Source organism: Podarcis raffonei, chromosome 9 (genome assembly GCF_027172205.1).
Source record: "Podarcis raffonei isolate rPodRaf1 chromosome 9, rPodRaf1.pri, whole genome shotgun sequence".
Classification (NCBI taxonomy): Eukaryota; Metazoa; Chordata; class Lepidosauria; order Squamata; family Lacertidae; genus Podarcis; species Podarcis raffonei.
The window spans coordinates 71,423,628-71,442,919 of NC_070610.1; the positions used below are offsets into that span (position 1 = coordinate 71,423,628).

At 43.9% G+C, this 19,292-nt stretch overlaps 1 protein-coding gene across 2 annotated transcripts in view; it reads right to left on the bottom strand.

Annotated features, from left to right (window-relative positions):
• Positions 1 to 8,823: 8,823 nt before the first annotated feature.
• GC (GC vitamin D binding protein) overlaps positions 8,824 to 19,292 on the bottom strand; it is a 37,254-nt gene continuing 26,785 nt past the window's right edge. For both annotated transcript variants that reach the window (XM_053404408.1, XM_053404409.1), the window contains 7 exons: positions 18,299 to 18,428; positions 16,339 to 16,547; positions 14,649 to 14,781; positions 12,347 to 12,438; positions 10,193 to 10,325; positions 9,781 to 9,881; positions 8,824 to 8,977 (listed from right to left, as the gene is read on the bottom strand). In XM_053404408.1, coding sequence (XP_053260383.1) covers positions 9,825 to 9,881; positions 10,193 to 10,325; positions 12,347 to 12,438; positions 14,649 to 14,781; positions 16,339 to 16,547; positions 18,299 to 18,428 — 754 coding nt within the window. In that variant the 3' untranslated portion in view covers positions 8,824 to 8,977; positions 9,781 to 9,824. The remainder of the gene's footprint in view (positions 8,978 to 9,780; positions 9,882 to 10,192; positions 10,326 to 12,346; positions 12,439 to 14,648; positions 14,782 to 16,338; positions 16,548 to 18,298; positions 18,429 to 19,292) is intronic.

Consider the following 19,292-nt stretch of genomic DNA (forward strand, 5'->3'; position numbering starts at 1 on the left):
AAAGTAATGAGTCCATCTTTCAATGTCTTATTTTTCCTTCACTTGTTTCCCTGACCTCCTCTCACCTCCCTTTTTTGTATTCCATTTCGAATGGTTAATTCAGCAAATCCTTTCCCTCTTTGTTTTTATCTTAGTTCTTTATCTTGACATATTACAACCTTATAATTTCATCTATTTAATAAATCAGTTTTTCATACTCCTTTTTAACATTATTACTAAAACCGCTTCATTTCATTCCAGCATCATTTTAACATTCATTAATTTTGCAATGTTTCTGTAAATAGTCCTTAAATTTCTTCCAGTCTTCTTCCACCGACTCCTCTCCCTGGTCTCGGATTCTGCCAGTCATTTCCGCCAATTCCATATAGTCCATCACTTTCATCTGCCATTCTTCCAGAGTGGGTAAATCTTGTGTCTTCCAATACCTTGCAATAAGTATTCTTGCTGCTGTTGTGGTGTACATAAAAAAAGTTCTATCCTTCTTTAACACCAATTGGCCGACCATGCCCAGGAGAAAGGCCTCTGGTTTCTTCAAGAAGGTATATTTAAATACCTTTTTCATTTCATTATATATCATCTCCCAGAAAGCCTTAATCCTTGGGCACGTCCACCAAAGGTGAAAGAATGTACCTTCATTATCTTTACATTTCCAACATTTATTATCGGGCAAATGGTAGATTTTTGCCAGCTTGACTGGTGTCATGTACCACCTATATATCATTTTCATAATATTCTCTCTTAAGGCATTACATGCCGTAAATTTCATACCTGTGGTCCACAACTGTTCCCAGTCAGCAAACATAATGTTATGTCCAACATCTTGTGCCCATTTAATCATAGCAGATTTAACCGTTTCATCCTGGGTGTTCCATTTCAGCAGCAAGTTGTACATTCTTGAAAGTATCTTAGTTTTGGGGTCTAACAGTTCTGTTTCCAATTTTGATTTTTCCACCTGGAAGCCAGTTTTTTTGTCCAAATTGTAAGCCTCCCTTATTTGATAATAATGAAGCCAATCTCGCACTTTATCTTTTAATTTCTCAAAACTCTGCAATTTCAATTTATCTCCTTCTTGTTCCAGAATTTCCCAATATTTCGGCCATTTGGCCTCCATATTGAGCTTTTTCTGGGCCTTTGCTTCCATCGGTGACAACCACCTTGGGGTTTTATTTTCAAGTAGGTCCTTATATCTTATCCAGACATTAAACAATGCTTTCCTGACAATATGGTTTTTAAATGCTTTATGTGCTTTAACCTTGTCATACCACAAATATGCATGCCTCTACTAGCAGAAGCCAGTGCAAAGACTTCAGCTAGTGCAATAGGACTTTCTTTGCTCTCCTCCCTGCATGCCTCCCACAAATCTACTCTGGGGGGTTGGGAGAAACCCCAGGAACAGGGCATGGCGAGGGGGGAGGAGCAGGAGGACACTTCTATCCTCACAACACCCCAGTGAAGTAGATTCGGCTGTGATATAATGACGGGTCCAAGCATATCCAGTGGGCATCATGGCTGAGTGGGGATTTGAACTCAGGTCTCTCCAAAGTTAGATCAGTGTTGTGTCCGGCAAATGTTTGAAGGGATTTGCACTACCCTGTTGTAAAGGGAGGAACTCAACACTGTACTGAGACTCAATCAGCACGAGAATTTCTGCTTGCCCAATGAGCATAGCTGTCAACTTTTCCCTTTACTCGGAAGGAATCCTATTCGGAATAAGGGAATTTCCCTTCAAAAACGGGAAACGTTGACAACTATGCCAACGAGATGAGGGGAGTTTGGCAGGTTCCCTCCTTTTCCTGCCTATTGGAGGAAGAGGGAGATATAAACTTAATGAACCAACGCTTATTTCCATTTATATATTTATAGAAAAGCCATCTTCAGGCTGCTCACTCTTCTGAAGCTCAAATGCAACCATCCACACTGAAGAAGAAGCTATCTGCAGGCACGGTGGGGAGACTAGCCCCCGAGGGTGGCAAGACAACAGCTTTAGGAAAAAGCTCTAAGAACGAACCCTCCCAAAATGTCCAACAAGAACTGAGCATGCTCAGTGGCCACAAGATGTTGGGTATGTGTTGGGCTGATGGTGGGGAGCATGGCTGGCATGCTAAACAGGAATACTTCACAGTGCAACAATTTGTTGCAGTTCCTACTTGTACTACGGAAAGAAAAGTGACCCAGGGGGTAGGCAGGGCTGTTGCTGCCCCCCAACTTGACCAGTTGGGAAGCCTAGGGCAGTCACACATCTATTACTATGTGCACAGTGACTGGGAGCTGAGCGATGGCAATATTAAGATGAAGCTTTGCTGAATGGAACAGTTCAGGGATGTGAAAAGCTTCACCTGTAGGTTTCTGCCTGTTCTAGCGCTGTTAAAGGCCCAGCGCCTCTATCCACCAGAGACAATAAAAGGCTATTTAAGGAAATATCCCTTTAAAAGAATGAAAGAAGCAAACCTTAGTTAAAAACCAGCAGCATTTATAGGTCTAAGCAAGTTAATGTTTGATGCATTGATAAACCAAGCTATTTTTCCCACACTTTGAACCGCCCTTTGGTGATATGAGACCGGGATGGAAAGAACATTATTTTAATAAATGATGGAGGTGTTGTTTACTTAGAAACGACAAATGGCATTTTCTCTTTCTCCCTCTCTCTGTTCACGCAATCCTCACTTCCCATGTGATGCCTTCTGGTCTCTGAGAAACTCTACTGACATGGACGCTGCGTAAAAAGGCCGTGATCTCAAGTCAAGATTCTATGCCAGCAATAAATGCGTCCATTCAGATGTCTTTGCCTTCTCAGCTGGTGGTTATTGACGAGAATTTGAAAAGCAGCTGAAAGATACATGAGCAAGAATCACACTGAATGCAACTGCGCATTTACCACCTGCTTCCCATGTGAATTTTTTTTGCATAACTGCCTAGCCTGAACTGTGATGTTAGAGCAGTTAAAACTGATGGTTTCAAGGAACCAGGGGTGCCAACTTGAATAAACTTGCCCGTCAACTTTGGGGCCCCTGGACCCTTCAAATATTTTATTGGGGGACCAAAGACTCCTTGGCCCCTAAGAGTTGGCTCCCATGGTTCCAAATGTCACATTTTTCACTTAAAGATTAATCTGTAGGGATCAGATAAATGTCAGCCCCCAAAGAAAAAAAGGTAAAAAAAGTAAGAAAATGTGGTCAGGAATGCTTGGAGGAAAGGAATCAAAATGCTCTTATTAAGTATCAAGGTCTCCGAGAACATGCTGTTCAGAAGCTTATACAAAACACTGCACCTAGCCGTTTTTTGTTTAAAAAAATACACACCCAACATCAGAACAAATTAAGAAAATCTGTTTTCCCCCACAGCCATGGGAAAGGGATAAACTAGGGACAAAGAGATGAGTTCTCTAAAAATCAGTTGCTTCTAAACGTCGACACATTATGTTGTAATATTTGCACCCTCCCCCCGCAAAACCCCCCCATACAAGTTAATTTGGAGGCATAGCTTAAACTCTCCAACACACCCTCACAACCCTGTTCTCACATCAGATTTCCAAGGAGAAAAAACAAAAGCCCCCCCCCCAGTCTAAACTATAGTTCTCTGCATCTTTTCTCAGTCTGCCTCAAACTGCTAGTCTATTCTTTTCACACAAAGATCCAGCTTGGCTTCCCCATCCTTTACTGTCCCCTCTTTGATTGTTCTGTCCCAAGAAGCAATTGGCCAGCTCTATAGTTCCCATGGCAACATATCACCCCTAATTTTGCCCAACAAAGGGAAATACTTGCTAGGCCAGGCCAGGGCTACCAAGATATATGGGACCATGCTGTACTTCTCCCAGCTGATCCTGTTTGTGCCTGGAGATCCTGTATGTCTCTCAGGGATTTCCTTATGATTCCACTCTCCTTTGAAATGTCCCATGCAATTTCTTTTCCTCCTGGCCTGAGGACTGGGTTTATGAGGTCAATGGAATCATTCAGCTGGGACTTGAAAGGAGTTTTCGGTAGAACATTACCTTGGTGCCCCTGCTTTAATCCTGTAAAGGTAAAGGTAAAGGTACCCCTGCCCGTACGGGCCAGTCTTGACAGACTCTGGGGTTGTGCACCCATCTCACTTAAGAGGCCAGGGGCCAGCGCTGTCCAAAGACACTTCCGGGTCACGTGGCCAGCGTGACAAGCTGCATCTGGCGAGCCAGCGCAGCACACGGAAACGCCGTTTACCTTCCCGCCAGTAAGCGGTCCCTATTTATCTACTTGCACCCGGTGGTGCTTTCGAACTGCTAGGTTGGCAGGCGCTGGGACCGAGCAGCGGGAGCACACCCCGCCGCGGGGATTCGAACCGCCGACCTTTCGATCGACAAGCCCTAGGCGCTGAGGCTTTTACCCACAGCGCCACCCGTGTCCCTTTAATCCTGTAGCACTTTTCAAATACCTTCTTCCTATATTGAATATCTGAGAATCATAGAAATGGGAGGGACCTGTCAGCCCTCACTTGCCAATACAGGAAATTCACTTCTACAGCATTCCAGATAGGTTGAACATCTGGATTCTGCCTTTAAAAAGGGTTCTTTGCTATTTCCACTCCTTTTGCTTTCAAATCAGAAGGTCTTTTTTATTGTGCATTCATAAGAAAAGTGCATTCATAAGAAAAGCACTGGAATGTAGACAGGTAACACCTTCTTTGATGCAACATCATCTAAGCACCGTGCAAGCAAATCAGGATGATTGTTCAATAAGCAGGTTGTCTGGAAGTGCTTTCATTTTTCCCCCCAAATGATATTTATTCAAAGTTTCATCAATACATATATATAAAACCCCAACCCTAACCCAAAAAGAAAAACAATAAAAATAGAAAAGGAAAAAAAGAGAAAAAAATACAAATCTCAAATTACAGTTTTTCATTTGCTTAATTCTTGAACCTCCTCACACCTCCCTTTTTCTATTCTAGTTTAGTTCGTTATTTCAGCAAATTCTTCCCATATTTCTCAATTTTAGTTTAAGTAATTAATCTTCACACTCTACCTTATTTATTAATCAACATAACATTTCCCTCTTTTAATATCATCTGTTAATCAATTTACCTTACTCTCTTTAGCCTTATCTTATCTTAAAATTTCAAAATCACATCACATTCATGCATTTCTCCTTAAAATCATTTCTACTAAAGCCAATTTAGTTCCTTTCCAGCATAATCCCTCAAATTTCAATAATATTACACTAATTCCAAAATTAACATAGAGTTTCCCTTCATATCTCTAATTTTCATCTAACGTCCCTTCTTCCTGGTTTCGGGTCATATCAGTCCTTTCTGTCCATTAATTAGTCCATCAGTCTGGTGTTCTAATGTCCGAGGCCCTTAAATCTCTTCTAGGCCCCCTCTGCAAATTTTTTTGTTCTTGTTTGTGCTTACGCAGTTCTCTGTCTATTGTTAGTTTCTGGGGGAGTGGGTCTCCGGAGGGTTCCATCCAGTAATAGTTTCCATTTCCCTTGATCCAATTGACCCCTTCCCCCCAGTCCCACTCCCAATCTTCATCTTTATAGTCCAAAAAGTATTTGTCCAAATAGTTGTTCACCTGTTTCACAGTCCCACTAGAGTAGAAAGCTTCCTTGACTTCAAATACTTCCCAGCTTTCAAAGACTGGGGAAAGTGGCCCTGCTCCAAATTGTTGCTGTGCATGCTCTGTTCTATCACTCCTTCCATAAATTAGAACTTATGCACAGCTAGCATGGTCCACTACGAGCTTTATCTACAATGTTGGCTTTATTCAAGCTGGTAACATTGACCATGGACAACGACATATCGAAAGCAGATGTTCAGTGACCTCAAGAACACTCCCCAACAGTCTTAGGACTCAGCTACATTAGCCAAAAAAATGCATTATAGACATGCAACACCAGATGGTGCTGTAGAGCACAAAACATTTCTATGCGATTTTACGTAGAGTTTTTTTCTTTTGTTATAATGAATTAATTTATGACTTATTTTTAGTGGTCCCCCCCGTGTGTCGATTCACCCCTACATGCCCTTTGGCAACTTCTAATCTATTTGCTCTTTTGGTCTCTATCTCAATCTCTGAGCTCTTAGCCGCCTCCTCCTCTCTTGTTGCAATTGACTCTGATGTCAGAGTGGAATTTTGCAGAGGTTTTACAGTTTCTTGCATAGAAGCCAACTCCCAGGGGCTAAGGACCCTTCGTCCCCTCCATAAAATATTTGAGGGGACTGGAGGAGGCAAAGTTGATGGGCATTGCCATTCAAATGGTGCGTGCATGCCGTCTCGTGTGATACAATAGAACATTGCACTATAAAGTGTTATATACCATAAAAACAATGCAATTGTTTGTCCAGGGGCAGGTACCACAAAAAGGAGCCTTGCTGGTAAACGGAATATATTGAGACTATGCCTAACAGACTCCAGAGCACAGCAAAGCATGCAGGACAAAACCTGCCCTACTGTTAGGCAGAGAGAGGTGAGCCAGACACAATCCATAATGAGTTCAGAGGGTCAGAGGTTCTCTAAGCTTTCCTTTTGCCCCAAAGAGAAGAGACAGGAGGACAGAGGAAGACTAGAGCTGTGATGTTATTTCACAGATAGTGCAATGTTGCCATCTGCAGGCTAAAGCAATAAGAATACACATTTCTTCATGAAATAAAACTAGGTTTATTGAGGCTTTGGTGGACTAGAGATCTCTTCAAGAATCCTAGGAATCTGATATTCTAGTGCAAGCCCTTACTGAAAACTTTGGTTTTGTTTTAGGGTTGTCACCCACTGCAACCCATTTCACTACACTGGATGAAACTGTGGCCAGATGATTTGTGTCCTTCTCTCTCTACTGTCTGGGACGCGGGTGGTGCTATGGTCTAAACCACAGAGCCTAGGGCTTGCCAATCAGAAGGTCGGTGGTTCAAATCCCCGTGATGGGGTGAGCTCCCGTTACTCAGTCCCTGCTCCTGCAAACCTAGCAGTTCGAAAGCACATCAAAGTGCAAGTAGATAAATAGGTACCACTCCGGCAGGAAGGTAAACGGCATTTCCGTGCGCTGCTCTGCTTCGCCAGAAGTGACTTAGTGATGCTGGCCACATGACCCGGAAGCTGTACGCCGGCTCCCTTGGCCAATAAAGCGAGATGAGCGCCGCAACCCCAGAGTTGGTCACGACTGGACCTACTGGTCAGGGGTCCCTTTACCTTTACCTTTTTACCTCTCTACTGTCCAGCTATTTGGAAGAGTACCTCCGTGACCTCCCCCTTCTCTCACAAACCTATCTCATCTTTCCTCCAAGGAGCTCTAGGTGGTGTACATACCTATCCTCCTACCCATTTTATGTTCACAACAACCCTGTGAGGTAGGTGAGCGATTGTCCCAAGGTCACCTAGTGAGCTTGATGGCTGAACGAGAATTTAAACTCTGGTCTCCATGGTCCTGGTTCAGCACTCAAAACACTAGACCACACTGTCTCTTCTTTTTGTGGTTGTCTTTAAATGGACTTGGACCACACAGTCCTCCAAACAGGGTATTCCTTCAAATAGGGACCTGGTGCTAGACTGAGGCCTGTCTGTCTTTGCATGCAGTACATGGGGCTCAGCTTCTGCCAACAGCGGCAACTTTGACTCAACTTAGCTCTGCCTCTTGCGTCCCAAAAGCTTACAGATTCCTTAAACCATGGGAATGGCTAAATAGAGACGTGTTTCATAATAAGGGCTGAGCTCCTTTTCCAATGCTGATTTGTATGGTACAAGTCAACACATATTAAGTACCTTTAGTCTGAGCTGATTAACCTTTTGGACCCAGATATACAAACAATGTGAGTGGGAAGGTCTGTTGCCCCTCCTTCCTCCCTGGTTCATTTTCTGCTGGCTGGTCTTATAGCTTGCCTTACATAGATGTTGGGAAGTCTTCCAGAACTCAGAGGGCCTATTCCATTTTCCTTGTGGCATATTGAGATACATCTTCTATCTCAAAACCTGTCCTGCATTCTGAAGTTTGATATTTGGGATTCGCTTACCTCTGAAATTTACATGCTACCAGAAAGATTGTCTCCCAAAATCTGCCTCTGATGAAAGGGGACTTCAGTTTTGGACGGTATGTTAGCTCAGGAGGTGTGCATCAGATTAGCTCTTCAAATCAGAATCCACAAAGAACAACTTCCACAGGCATGCCTATTTCCTCTTGAGGTTAGATTGGTAGCTGCTTGGAGCAGGGCCTTTTCAGTGGTGGCTTCAATTGCCCCTATGTACTGTGGACACTCCTGCTCCTGTTCCTGTTGTTGTCTTTTAGAAAAAAAGTTTGAGGATGTCTTTTTAATTTTATTTAATGTGAACACATGCATTAGGCCTCAACCTTTCCCCCAGGTCTCTGGAAATGTAGCAAGAAGAACACATCTTACCTCTAGCACATATAAAATGTGTGTGGAGGATTAGTAGGCCATGCACTGAACAATAGATATTAAAGTACATAAGATGGTCACTATTTTCATTTGAGGTGTTCTCCTTGAGGTAGGTCTGCCTGGCTACATCGCCTTCTGGGCTTTGTTGTCCTATGAATTTTCTATTTTTATTTTGACAGGGTTTCGAATCTGTTGTCTAGCATGATTCTACTTTTGCCACCACTCCTTTTCTGGCTCAGTTTCCTTGTCTGCAAAATGGACTTTTTGTGTGTGAAGCTGAATCACAACTGCAAAGCATTTCACTCTCTGAAGCAAAAGAGCTATACAAACAACGATAAGTAGAATTCGTAAATTATAATGAATGGGATTATTTTTCTTATCATTTCTAGGTGTGCACTTAGACAACTTTTTTAAAAAAGGCTTTCTCCCCCCCCCCCACCTGTATTGAAACAATCACAAGGCTGGAAGTATGAATACAGCTTTTATTAAGATGCCAATATGCCCTAATCAGGTTTCTAGAAAATTAGACAAAGAGATGTGTTCAGAGGTCAGCAGTGTTGACTCAGCAAAATCTAGGGTCTGTGTGCAATCTGAAGTCACAGAAAGTCTTTTCTCGCTGCATCTGCAAATATGAAAAAGAACGTTTCTTTCATGGGTATGGGAAAGGGATGAATTAATTAGCAAAGATATGCTTGTGGAGTGCTAACACTGGATACATTTGTGCAGAGAAATACATGATCAGCCTAAAGGATTTGCCATGCTACACTTTTAATTCTCAGTCACTTGCAATAGCACAGGTGTAGCATCCTGTCATGAATGAGCCAGCCCCCAGTGAAGGCTTGCAGCCAGCTCCCAGGGAAGACTTGCAGCTAGTCCCCAGTGAAGTTTTGCAGCTAAATGAAGAAAGCAGCCAGGAACAGAGAGGGTTAACTGCCATGCAGGACGAGTGTCGGCTAGTGCCAACTCCCCCACCCTGGTGGGGAGCTGGCCGGAACCCAACCAATGCTTTCAGGAAGTGCCAATTGGCGTGGACATGGAAGAAAGCAGTTTGTCAGAACGAGATGAGATGGGAGCTGAGCCAATCCCTTTTAACACTAGGCTAAGGGTAGGGCTGTTAGACAGAAAACAAAGCAAAAGGCGCAAAGTGAGAAAGTTCAATATCTTCTGTAACCGGAAGAGGTCTTCAGAAGGGTCATCTTGATTGATGATGGAGGAGGCTGTGTTAAGCCATCCGGAGCTATCTGTTTGTTTTGACAATAAATCATCCTTTTTAATTAACTACGTTCACTGTGTTATCAAGCCAGGGACTGGACTCCTGACACATCCCAAAGAGATGTTCGTGAAATAAAAACTTCACAGTGCATACATAGACACAACACCATACCCTGCATCACACACAGAGTCTATTTTTGCTTTCCTACCTACCTGAGCCTTCCCTGCTCCAGAAGACACAAATCATATTCTCACAATTAGTTCTGGGCCAAGCAGTCATCACCGGTGCATGTGTAAGCCACTTCACTTTGAACCTGAAAATAGAGGGGGTGGGGGAAATGTTTCAAAACTCTATTTTCTAGGGTTGCCATATTTCAAAAAGTGAAAATCCAGAAACAAAAAGTCGTTGAGCTCTTTTTTTGGGCAAAGTTGTTGCGAAATCTCAGAAGATAATGAAGTTTTCATTTTTTATGAAATTCGCCAAAATTTAGACTTCCGACATCAGTTGCCATACATCTGGAAATACATTTCCTGGACATTTCAGCAATGTCTCTAGTAAGTCCTAGAAACCAGAAATCCAAGGGCTGCTTCCTTGAATTGCTGAGCTGGAGAGACAGCTCCTTACCTTCAACCCGCAATACGATGGAGGTGCGTTCAAATGGCAGCAGGTGGATGCAAACGTAGACCTTTGCTCGACCAGCCCAGAAATAGTATCTTCAGAGGCACTGGGAAGTGCCTTGTGGTAGTGCTCTCTTAGTCTGCAGAATGGGCATAATATCTGGTTTAAGAAGGCCTTGCTTTTTGCAATTTCAGGGGGGAAATGACTCATTCGATATGTGTTTCATGAGTCACTACTAAGCCAATGGACTATACTGCTACATAAAGGTAAAGGGACCCCTGACCATTAGGTCCAGTCATGGCCGACTCTGGGGTTGCGGCGCTCATCTCGCTTTATTGGCCAAGGGAGCCAGCGTACAGCTTCCAGGTCGTGTGGCCAACATGACTAAGCCGCTTCTGGCGAACCAGAGCAGCGCACGGAAACGCCGTTTACCTTCCCGCCAGAGCGGTACCTATTGATCTACTTGAACTTTGACGTGTTTTCGAACTGCTAGGTTGGCAGGAGCAGGGACCGAGCAATGGGAGCTCACTCCGTCATGGGGATTCGAACCGCCGACCTTCTGATCAGCAAGTCCTAGGCTCTGTGGTTTAACCCACAGTGCCACCCGCGTCCCCATTCCAAAGGATAGGTGCCACCAAACTAACTAACCCGCAGTGCCACCCGCATCCCTCATACTGCTACATAGTGGATGTTTTTTTTAATGTATATTTAGAAACCCAACGGATGACTGGCAGGTTCCCACCAAATCTGATTTTACTTGGTTCTGATCACATGTGAAAATTCATTTCTATTAGCCTACTTTGCATCTATGAAAACAAGATTCCCTTTTTCTTGACTGATCTTGGGTTGAACCTTTTAACGTTCCGAAGTAATATCTACCTATCCATTAGAGAGCTATAATAGCATGTCACCAACTGGTCCTTTGTTTCGTTGCATCGTAAAATGTTTTGATTATTCCAGAAAAACTTTAAAACTGGAGAAAGCAATACGGCTGTGTCGCTAGCACTTTGTATGGAACCCACCTCTAAATCGAATCCTTAACATCTACATTGGGTTGGGGAACATTTTATAACCCAAGAGCAACTATATTTTTGGTGGAGGGGGCACATGCCATTGATCAGAAGAGACAGAGGTAAAGTGGGTGGAGCAATGGATATAATTTTTTACCTTTGTGCACTAGGGTAGTTTCTAACATGCTACCTCTCTACCCTTCATCCAGACAAGCAGGAAACATAACCAGGCACATCCCAGCCATACAAAAACACTCAAGGACAGTGAAAAGCAGAGTCAGAATTGGTGTGGCTGATGAGAGACATGAGGGCCAGACAGGGAGACTTGGAGGGTGGCCATTGTCAATTGGGATTGAGGTTTTCCACCCCAATCTACAAGCTGAAATAAAATCTTAAGAAATACAGCAAAGCCTATACAGTCATGCCTCTTGTTACCTTTGCTTCATGATACATTTTTTTTAGGTTTCATCCCGCGGCGACCCGGAAGTACTGGAAAGGGTTACTTCTGGGTTTCACCATTCGCGCATGCGCAGACGCACAAAATGACGTCACACACATACGCAGAAGAGGCAAATCTTTACCCGCACGTGTGCAGACGCACAGATGCGGGTTGCGTTCCTTTCAGGTTGCGAACGGGGCTCCGGAACGGATCCTGTTCGCAACCAGAGGTACCACTGTAAATTACATGGGGGTTACAGTATATTCTGGGGATCATGCCTAAAGCCAACATTGCTTATACAGTGGTACCTTGGTTCTCAAACTTAATCCGTTCCGGAAGTCCGTTTGACTCCCGAAACGTTTGAAAACCAAGGCACGGCTTCCAATTGGCGCAGGTACCCCAGAAACAATAGCTGACAGCTGCACCGGAAGTTTGGCTTCCCAAAAACGTTTGAAAACAGGAACACTTACTTCTGGGTTTTTGGCGTTTGGGAGCCGATTTGTTCATCAACTAAGCTGTTCGAGAACCAAGGTTCTACTGTAGTCATAACACACTGGGTTCAATGGTGACTGGGATTGCCAAAGTCATTTCCCCCAGAACCCTCCGCTTTCTGCCTCCTATTTATTTATTTATGCCGCGTGCATAACACTGAATGCCCACAATTTTTGGGCTTACTATACAACCACTCCTTATCTAGAAGGCAGTGCTCACCTCTTCTTGAAATCCAGGAAATTATGAGTTGTGTAAGCTCCGCACATTTCATTTCCTTTCGAAAGCAAATCAAATAACTTTGTCGGTGGTTTCTGGAGTTCATAAGGAAAAATGTAGAATGGCAGTCATATTAAGCAGTATATAAGTGCTTTTTAAACAATAATGAAATTCTGCGATGCTGATGCCACCAGTGAAAAAACCTGTCTCCGTGTCACAGCAAGTCAATAATAATCAGGCCATGTCTAAACTAACTGGGTTCCATTTGCAGTACTAGTTCTTTTAGCATTCCCTTTAGGGCAGGGATGGGGAACATGTCGTCATACAGTCATTTGTCGGACTACAGTTACCATCATCCTTGACCATGCTGGCTGGGGCTGATGGGGGTTAGAGTCTAGAAGCCCACATCTAGAAGCCCACATTGCCCTCATATTTTTTATTTTATTTTTAATGTGAAATGAGGAGCGGAAAGGGTTTCGTTTAGGGCAGTTTTTCATGTTAATATGCCATGCCATATTCTGGAGACCCTATGGAGGCAGAAGATCGCTCGTGATTGGCCCAAGGTAACTCAGTGAGATTCACTGTTGTGAGGGGGTTTATCATTGAAATAAAAAAATTTAAGGTCTTTTATATATATATATAATAAATGTTCATAAATGTACCAAGCAGGCGCATACATAGATGTGTGGACCACATGTCTGGAGCAGCACAGGAGGGCCGCCCTGAAACCATTTTCACTCCCAAACTGACCACATGTTTTCTCTGCAAGGAGGGAGGAGCTGGGGGAGCCTCCCCATTGTCTTTTCCTTCACAAATCCTGTCTTAAGGGTTTGTCTGTGTATGAATAGGGTGAGTCTGTGACCTGGCTCAGGAACTAAGTATTTGTCATTACAAAAGACTAGCTAGGCTCTCCAGGGTATCCAATCAAGTAACCATTAACAGGTAACTTGCCAGACAGGAGATAAACAACGCACTCAGATAGCTGTTGTAGATCACCTCTTCTGTGATGTAGGTATGATGTTTCTGGGGGTGGTCTTGGACTCCAAGGCAGGCAATTTAAAATGTCTATATAAGGGCAGACACACCTTTGTTCGGGGCCCTTCTCCTTTTCTGCATGTGAGGGGAGCACCCTGTTGCAACAGTTCAATAAAGATCAGGCTTACGAGCTGCTTTGCTTCTCAATATTCTCTGGTTGGCCTCTGTTCTTTTCTCCGACCGATGGAGAACCTACAAAGGACTCTATAAGGGCTCTTGTATCCCACATAAGGGAATAAGGGCAGATTTTCGTTTATTACATCATAGAATCCAAGAGTTGGAAGGGACCACATGAGTCATCTAGTCCAACCGCCCTCTTTTGCCCAACATAGGGATTGAACCCAGGATCCTGAAATTAAGATTGAGGTTGGGTGGCCATGTGTCATGGATGCTTTAGTTGAGATTGCTGCAATGCAAGGGGTTGGACTAGATGACCCTTGGTGGATTACTTCCAACTCTATGTCTCTTTCAGACCGGGCTCTTTCAGGTTTTAAAACTAGGGCACACTATATATGGGGCTGCCCTTGACATGCAACCTTCATCTGGTCCAAAATGCAGCTGCTAGCCCCCCCTCTAGGGCCCAGAGGGGGGAGAGTGCGGTCTCCAAAGGCTGATGGATCGTCAAATGACTGATAACTGTGGAATAAGGTTTATCTACATTGTAATATTGCAAACAGTTTTGCCTAACAATTTAACTTGGAAGGTACTGGTTGAATGAAGCTCAAAAGGAAGGTTTGGGCAATTAATGATTGGAAGTTGCTGCGCCATTAAACTTCAGATAACAGGCTTGGACAACATCCCGGATTGGAACGGAGACAGAGGAAGCTGCGCTGATACAAAGACAGTTGGAAAAATATATACTAACGAAGCTGCATTCGACGGATGAAAGTACATGATGTTTGACATGATTGAGAATCGTGGACTCAGGGACAAAGAATTATAAAGCATCAAAATCGAGATGTGGAAAATATGGAAACAAGGAGGAGAGGTAGGACTGAGATGTGGAGATATGCTTCAGAGATCCAGACCTTGGGGAGCTCCAAAAAATTAATAATTATAATTTGGACCATAACTTGGTCTTTTTTATTTGAGTTTTTTATATTAATTTATTTAATTGGAGCATTATGATTGGATATATTAATTGGAGGTTTTTTGTTGGGAAATCAATAAAAATGATTTAATAAAAAAGCAAAAACAAAATGCAGATGCTAGCTGGCTGGGCTTCTGTTTAGAAATGAAAAGAAGCTTTCAGAACTATATTGCATCATACCTTTCCGGCAAAACAAGCAGCGGGGTCCTCCGTGCCACAACAACTGTTCGCCACTGTTAGGCTATCGTCATAGAGAGCAACGAGAAGAGCTTCTGGGGCATACGTAAATGTCTGGGCAAAGCGGTGTATATAGCTACAGCAGAGAGAAAAGCGTCTCAGAACATTTCACAGAACGTTTGCGCTAGGTCTTCCTATGCTCTTATAAAGGTAAAGGGACCTCTGACCATTAGGTCCAGTCGTGACCACTCTGGGGTTGCGGCGCTCATCTTGCTTTATTGGCTGAGGGACCCGGCCTACAGCTTCTGGGTCATGTGGCCAGCATGACTAAGCCGCTTCTGGCGAACCAGAGCAGTGCATGGAAACACCGTTTACCTTCCCGCCGGAGTGGCACCTATTTATCTACTTGCACTTTGATGTGCTTTCAAACTGCTGGGTTGGCAGGAGCTGGGACCAAATAATGGGAGCTCACCGCGACCTTCTGATTGGCAAGTCCTAGGCTCTGTGGTTTAACCCACAGTGCCACCTGTATCCCAGCGCCACCCGCGTCCCATATATCATATATATATGACCCTATATGCTCTTATATCAAGCAGCTAACCAGGACTTTTATTCTTCATGAATAAGTTCTTGAAAAGTTTGTTTTAGGAAGGAATTAGTTCCAGTTCATTCCTCACCTTACAAATGAATTAGTACCCAAGGCTCTGGGTCAAGGCTGGTACAGTGGTACCTTGGGTTATAGACGCTTCGGGTTACACGTTTTCAGGTTACGGATGTGCCAAAACCTGGAAGTACCAGAATGGGTTACCTCCGGGTTTCAGCACTCACGCATGTGCAGAAATGCTAAATCATACTTTGCGCATGCGCAGAAGCGCCAAATCGCGTCACATGCGTGCGCAGACGCAATACTGCGGATTGCGAACGTGCCTCCCGCATGGATCATGTACGCAACCTGAGGTTCCACTGTACTGCTCTCTTTCTATTTTAATTATTGGTATGGGTTTAACCAGTGCTTTTTTCCTAAAAAAAATTAAAATACTCATATTGAAATGCTGTCCCTCAATCAGGCCAAACTTAGATGCACAAAATGTTTAGGGGTATGCGTACCCCTGTGTCCCCTCAGAGAAAAAGCACTGGGTTTAACAGATTTCACATATGTATAGAGTTTTAATTTTATCAATGTTTAATTGTTTTTAAATGATTGGCTTCTTTGAGAAAATGTTTGTACCGGTTCTTGTTTTTAACTGTAAGTTGCATTTGAGTCCTGTCCGGGGGGAAATGCAGGTTGTGAAAAATAAATATATAATAATGATAATTAGGGCTGCGTGGCTACTTTTTTCTTCAAAATAAACACATTCAGTTTCAGTCCTGCATATTACAACACATCATAGCTTGTCTGGGAGAACTTAAATGTTTTTCCTTGGTGCCTAAGGCCCCAGTCTCTTCCACAAGTCCTACCACTGATGAATTAAGAAATGTCCTGTTACCTTCAAGTCGAGTGGGAAAAAAGCATATAAGTGGGTTCTCCCACCTTTTTGACGCAGGTTTATGTTGAAGTGGGAATTAAGGTCAGTTTGCAATTTTGAGTTTGGAACCAGCAGGTGTTGCCAGTAATGAATAAGCACATTTAAATTACAGCTAATTAAAAAGCTTATCTCTAGGAAAGTGTGTGTGTGTGTAGGGGGACACTTACTTATAAATTTCCCGCTGTCTACAGTCCACATTACACAGGCATTCAGGAGTCGGACGTGCAACATTTGAACTGTCGGTATTCTTGTCCCATGGCAGGGAATATATGCATACGTATTTCTGCAAGGAGCCAGAATTGTCTAGGCAACAGTCGTTAATTCTTTTATCTTGGGTTGAGAGTTTATTGCAGGTTTTGGCAGTGTGGTTCGACACCTGGGGAGGAAAGACAGCCAATGATTTCGCAACAAAACTGAACCACATGCGATGCTTCGTGTGGAAGGATGCGGGCACCGAGGGACCGATTTCATGTGGCATGTCCAGCCGCAGAGGCCAATTTCAAAGTAATTAACTAACTCGACGTTTTTAAAATCCACCTTTTGGGAAAGGGCCATAGCTCAGTAGTAGAGCATAAGCTTTGCAGGACTGGAAATGTCCACTGTTTGAAACCCCAGAGACTTAACTGCTGGTTAGTGTAGACAATACTAAAGTAGATAAACCAGTGACTTTACTCAAGATAAAAAAGAGCCATAGGTCCCTGCTTCACCTGAAATGTCCCAGGGGAGAAATATACCATCAAGGACTGGCTGAAAAGTAGTGGCAGAACCCCCTAGGGCAGGCACAGGCAAACTCGGCCCTCCAGATGTTTTGGGACTACAACTCCCATCATCCCTAGCTAACAGGACCAGTGGTCAGGGATGATGGGAGTTGTAGTCACAAAACATCTGGAGGTGTCCTAGGGCGATCTCAGAGGAGGAAGGCTCAGAGCCCAGGGAGTGGTGGTGGGACACTGAGAACAAGTCAGAGGATGAAGCGGGGGCAGAATGATTGGAGGCTGAAGAAGCAGCAGGCTTGAGTGAGAGAGAGGGGCCAGATGCAGAATGCAAGGCAGACTCAGGACATGAAGCAGAGAAGGAGGGGCAAGAGGCAGCAGAAGCATCCACCGAGCTTGCCTTTCCTACTGCAGCAAGCTCCCCTCTTCCCTTGCCTCTATGTTTAAGGCTGCTTTGGAGGCATCCAGCTGGGGAGGAGAGTTAGTGGGAAGTAGAAGACAGAGACCTTCAGTCCTGGCAACTATTCCTTGGGGGCCAGTCCTTGGTGCTTGGGATGCTGTTTTCTTGAATAAAGAGCTAACTTTTCTGCTTGTCTCTACGTCTTGAGTGCTGACCTACATCTGAACCAGCCCTGATATATACAGTGGTACCTCAGTTTTTGAAAGTCTCCGTTGAAGAACATTTCAGAACTCGAACGCTGAAAACCCGGAAGTCAACGCTTTGGTTTTCAAATGCGCCTCGGAAGTCGAACATGCCACATGGCTTCCATACTGGGTTTTCCGTATTGAGTTTTCCTTATTGAGTTCTCCGTTTTTGAACGTTTCGGAACTCGAACGGTCTTCTGGAATGGATTACGTTCGAAAACTGAGGTACCACTGTACGTGGTCCAAACCAAAAATGAACTGATTGAAGCCTGCCTACCTACCTACAGGTAAACTTTTGGATATTCTTTTTCGGAATTCATAGACTCATTGCACTAAATCCACACTTCTTTGGAAGTAAGTCTCATTGAAATAGGGAGAACTTGCTTCCAGGTATATCAGTAGAACTAGCTGGCTCAATCTGTGTTACGTAGTCGGCATGGTCACATGACACAGCTCTTCCTGTCTTGTACCATTTTGAAACCAGTGGAGGGCGGGATCACATGTCTGAATGCCCCATATAAAAATTGTTCTGCAGATGGAAAACCAGCACATAGAAGACTAGTTGAGAAGGCCCAGTTAAAGCCCGTCTCCCTGATTTGCTACTTTTCTATGTGGAGCTGGAAGCGGTACAACCCAGCAAGAGCTACATCACCTGATTCTGTAGATAAGAGGTCTCAGCCATTCCTGCTGGACACAGAATGCTCTACTATTTTCAACAGAATGACAACGGCCATCAGTGTGAAATGGCCCTTTGCTCCTGAATGCTCACCTCCTTCTGGACGCAGTCTTCTTCCAATGAATCGCAGCACTTGGCAAGCACTTCAGAAGCATCTTCAGCGAGGGATAAGATATCCTCAACAGAAGCATTTGGACTTTTCTGAGTATATGTTATGAAATAGCTAGACATGGGCAGAGAAAATAAGTGGGAATTTAAATTAGTGTAGCTGTCCCAAAATGGTCCATTCAAAACCCCCTAAAAACTCTGAAACCCCATTTTAAAATACAATATACTCTTATAGAGACTCCTTATACTGCGTTTAAAACCAGAATTGCATTTGGGTAGAAACTGTTTCTCAGGCGGCTAGTCCTAGTCTTTATAACTCTGTAACTTCTTCCAGAAGGCAGAAGCTGAAAGAGATCATTTTCGAGGTGCGCACTATCCTGCGCTATCTCTGCAGCTTTCTTATGGCACCTGGAAGCAAAGATTTGATCTAAGGTGGGGGGAAAAAGGTGGGAGAAAACCAATGACAAACCTAGACAGCCTCTTAAAAAGCAGAGACATCACCTTGCCAACAAATGTCCGTATAGTTAAAGCTATGGTTTTCCCAGTAGTGATGTATGGAAGTGAGAGCTGGACCATAAAGAAGGCTGGTCGCCAAAGAATTGATGCTTTTGCATTATGGTGCTGGAGGAGACTCTTGAGAGTCCCATGGACTGCAAGAAGATCAAACGCATCCATTCTGAAGGAAATCAGCCCTGAGTGCTCACTGGAAGGACAGATCGTGAAGCTGAGGCTCCAATACTTTGGCCACCTCATGAGAAGAGAAGACTCCCTGGAGAAGACACTGATGCTGGGAAAGATGGAGGGCACAAGGAGAAGGGGGCGACAGAGGACGAGATGGTTGGATAGTGTTCTCGAAGCTACCAGCATGACTTTGACTAAACTGTGGCAGGCAGTGGAAGACAGAAGTGCCTGGCGTGCTCTGGTCCATGGGGTCACGAAGAGTCGGACACGACTAAACAAGTAAACAACAACAAGGTGG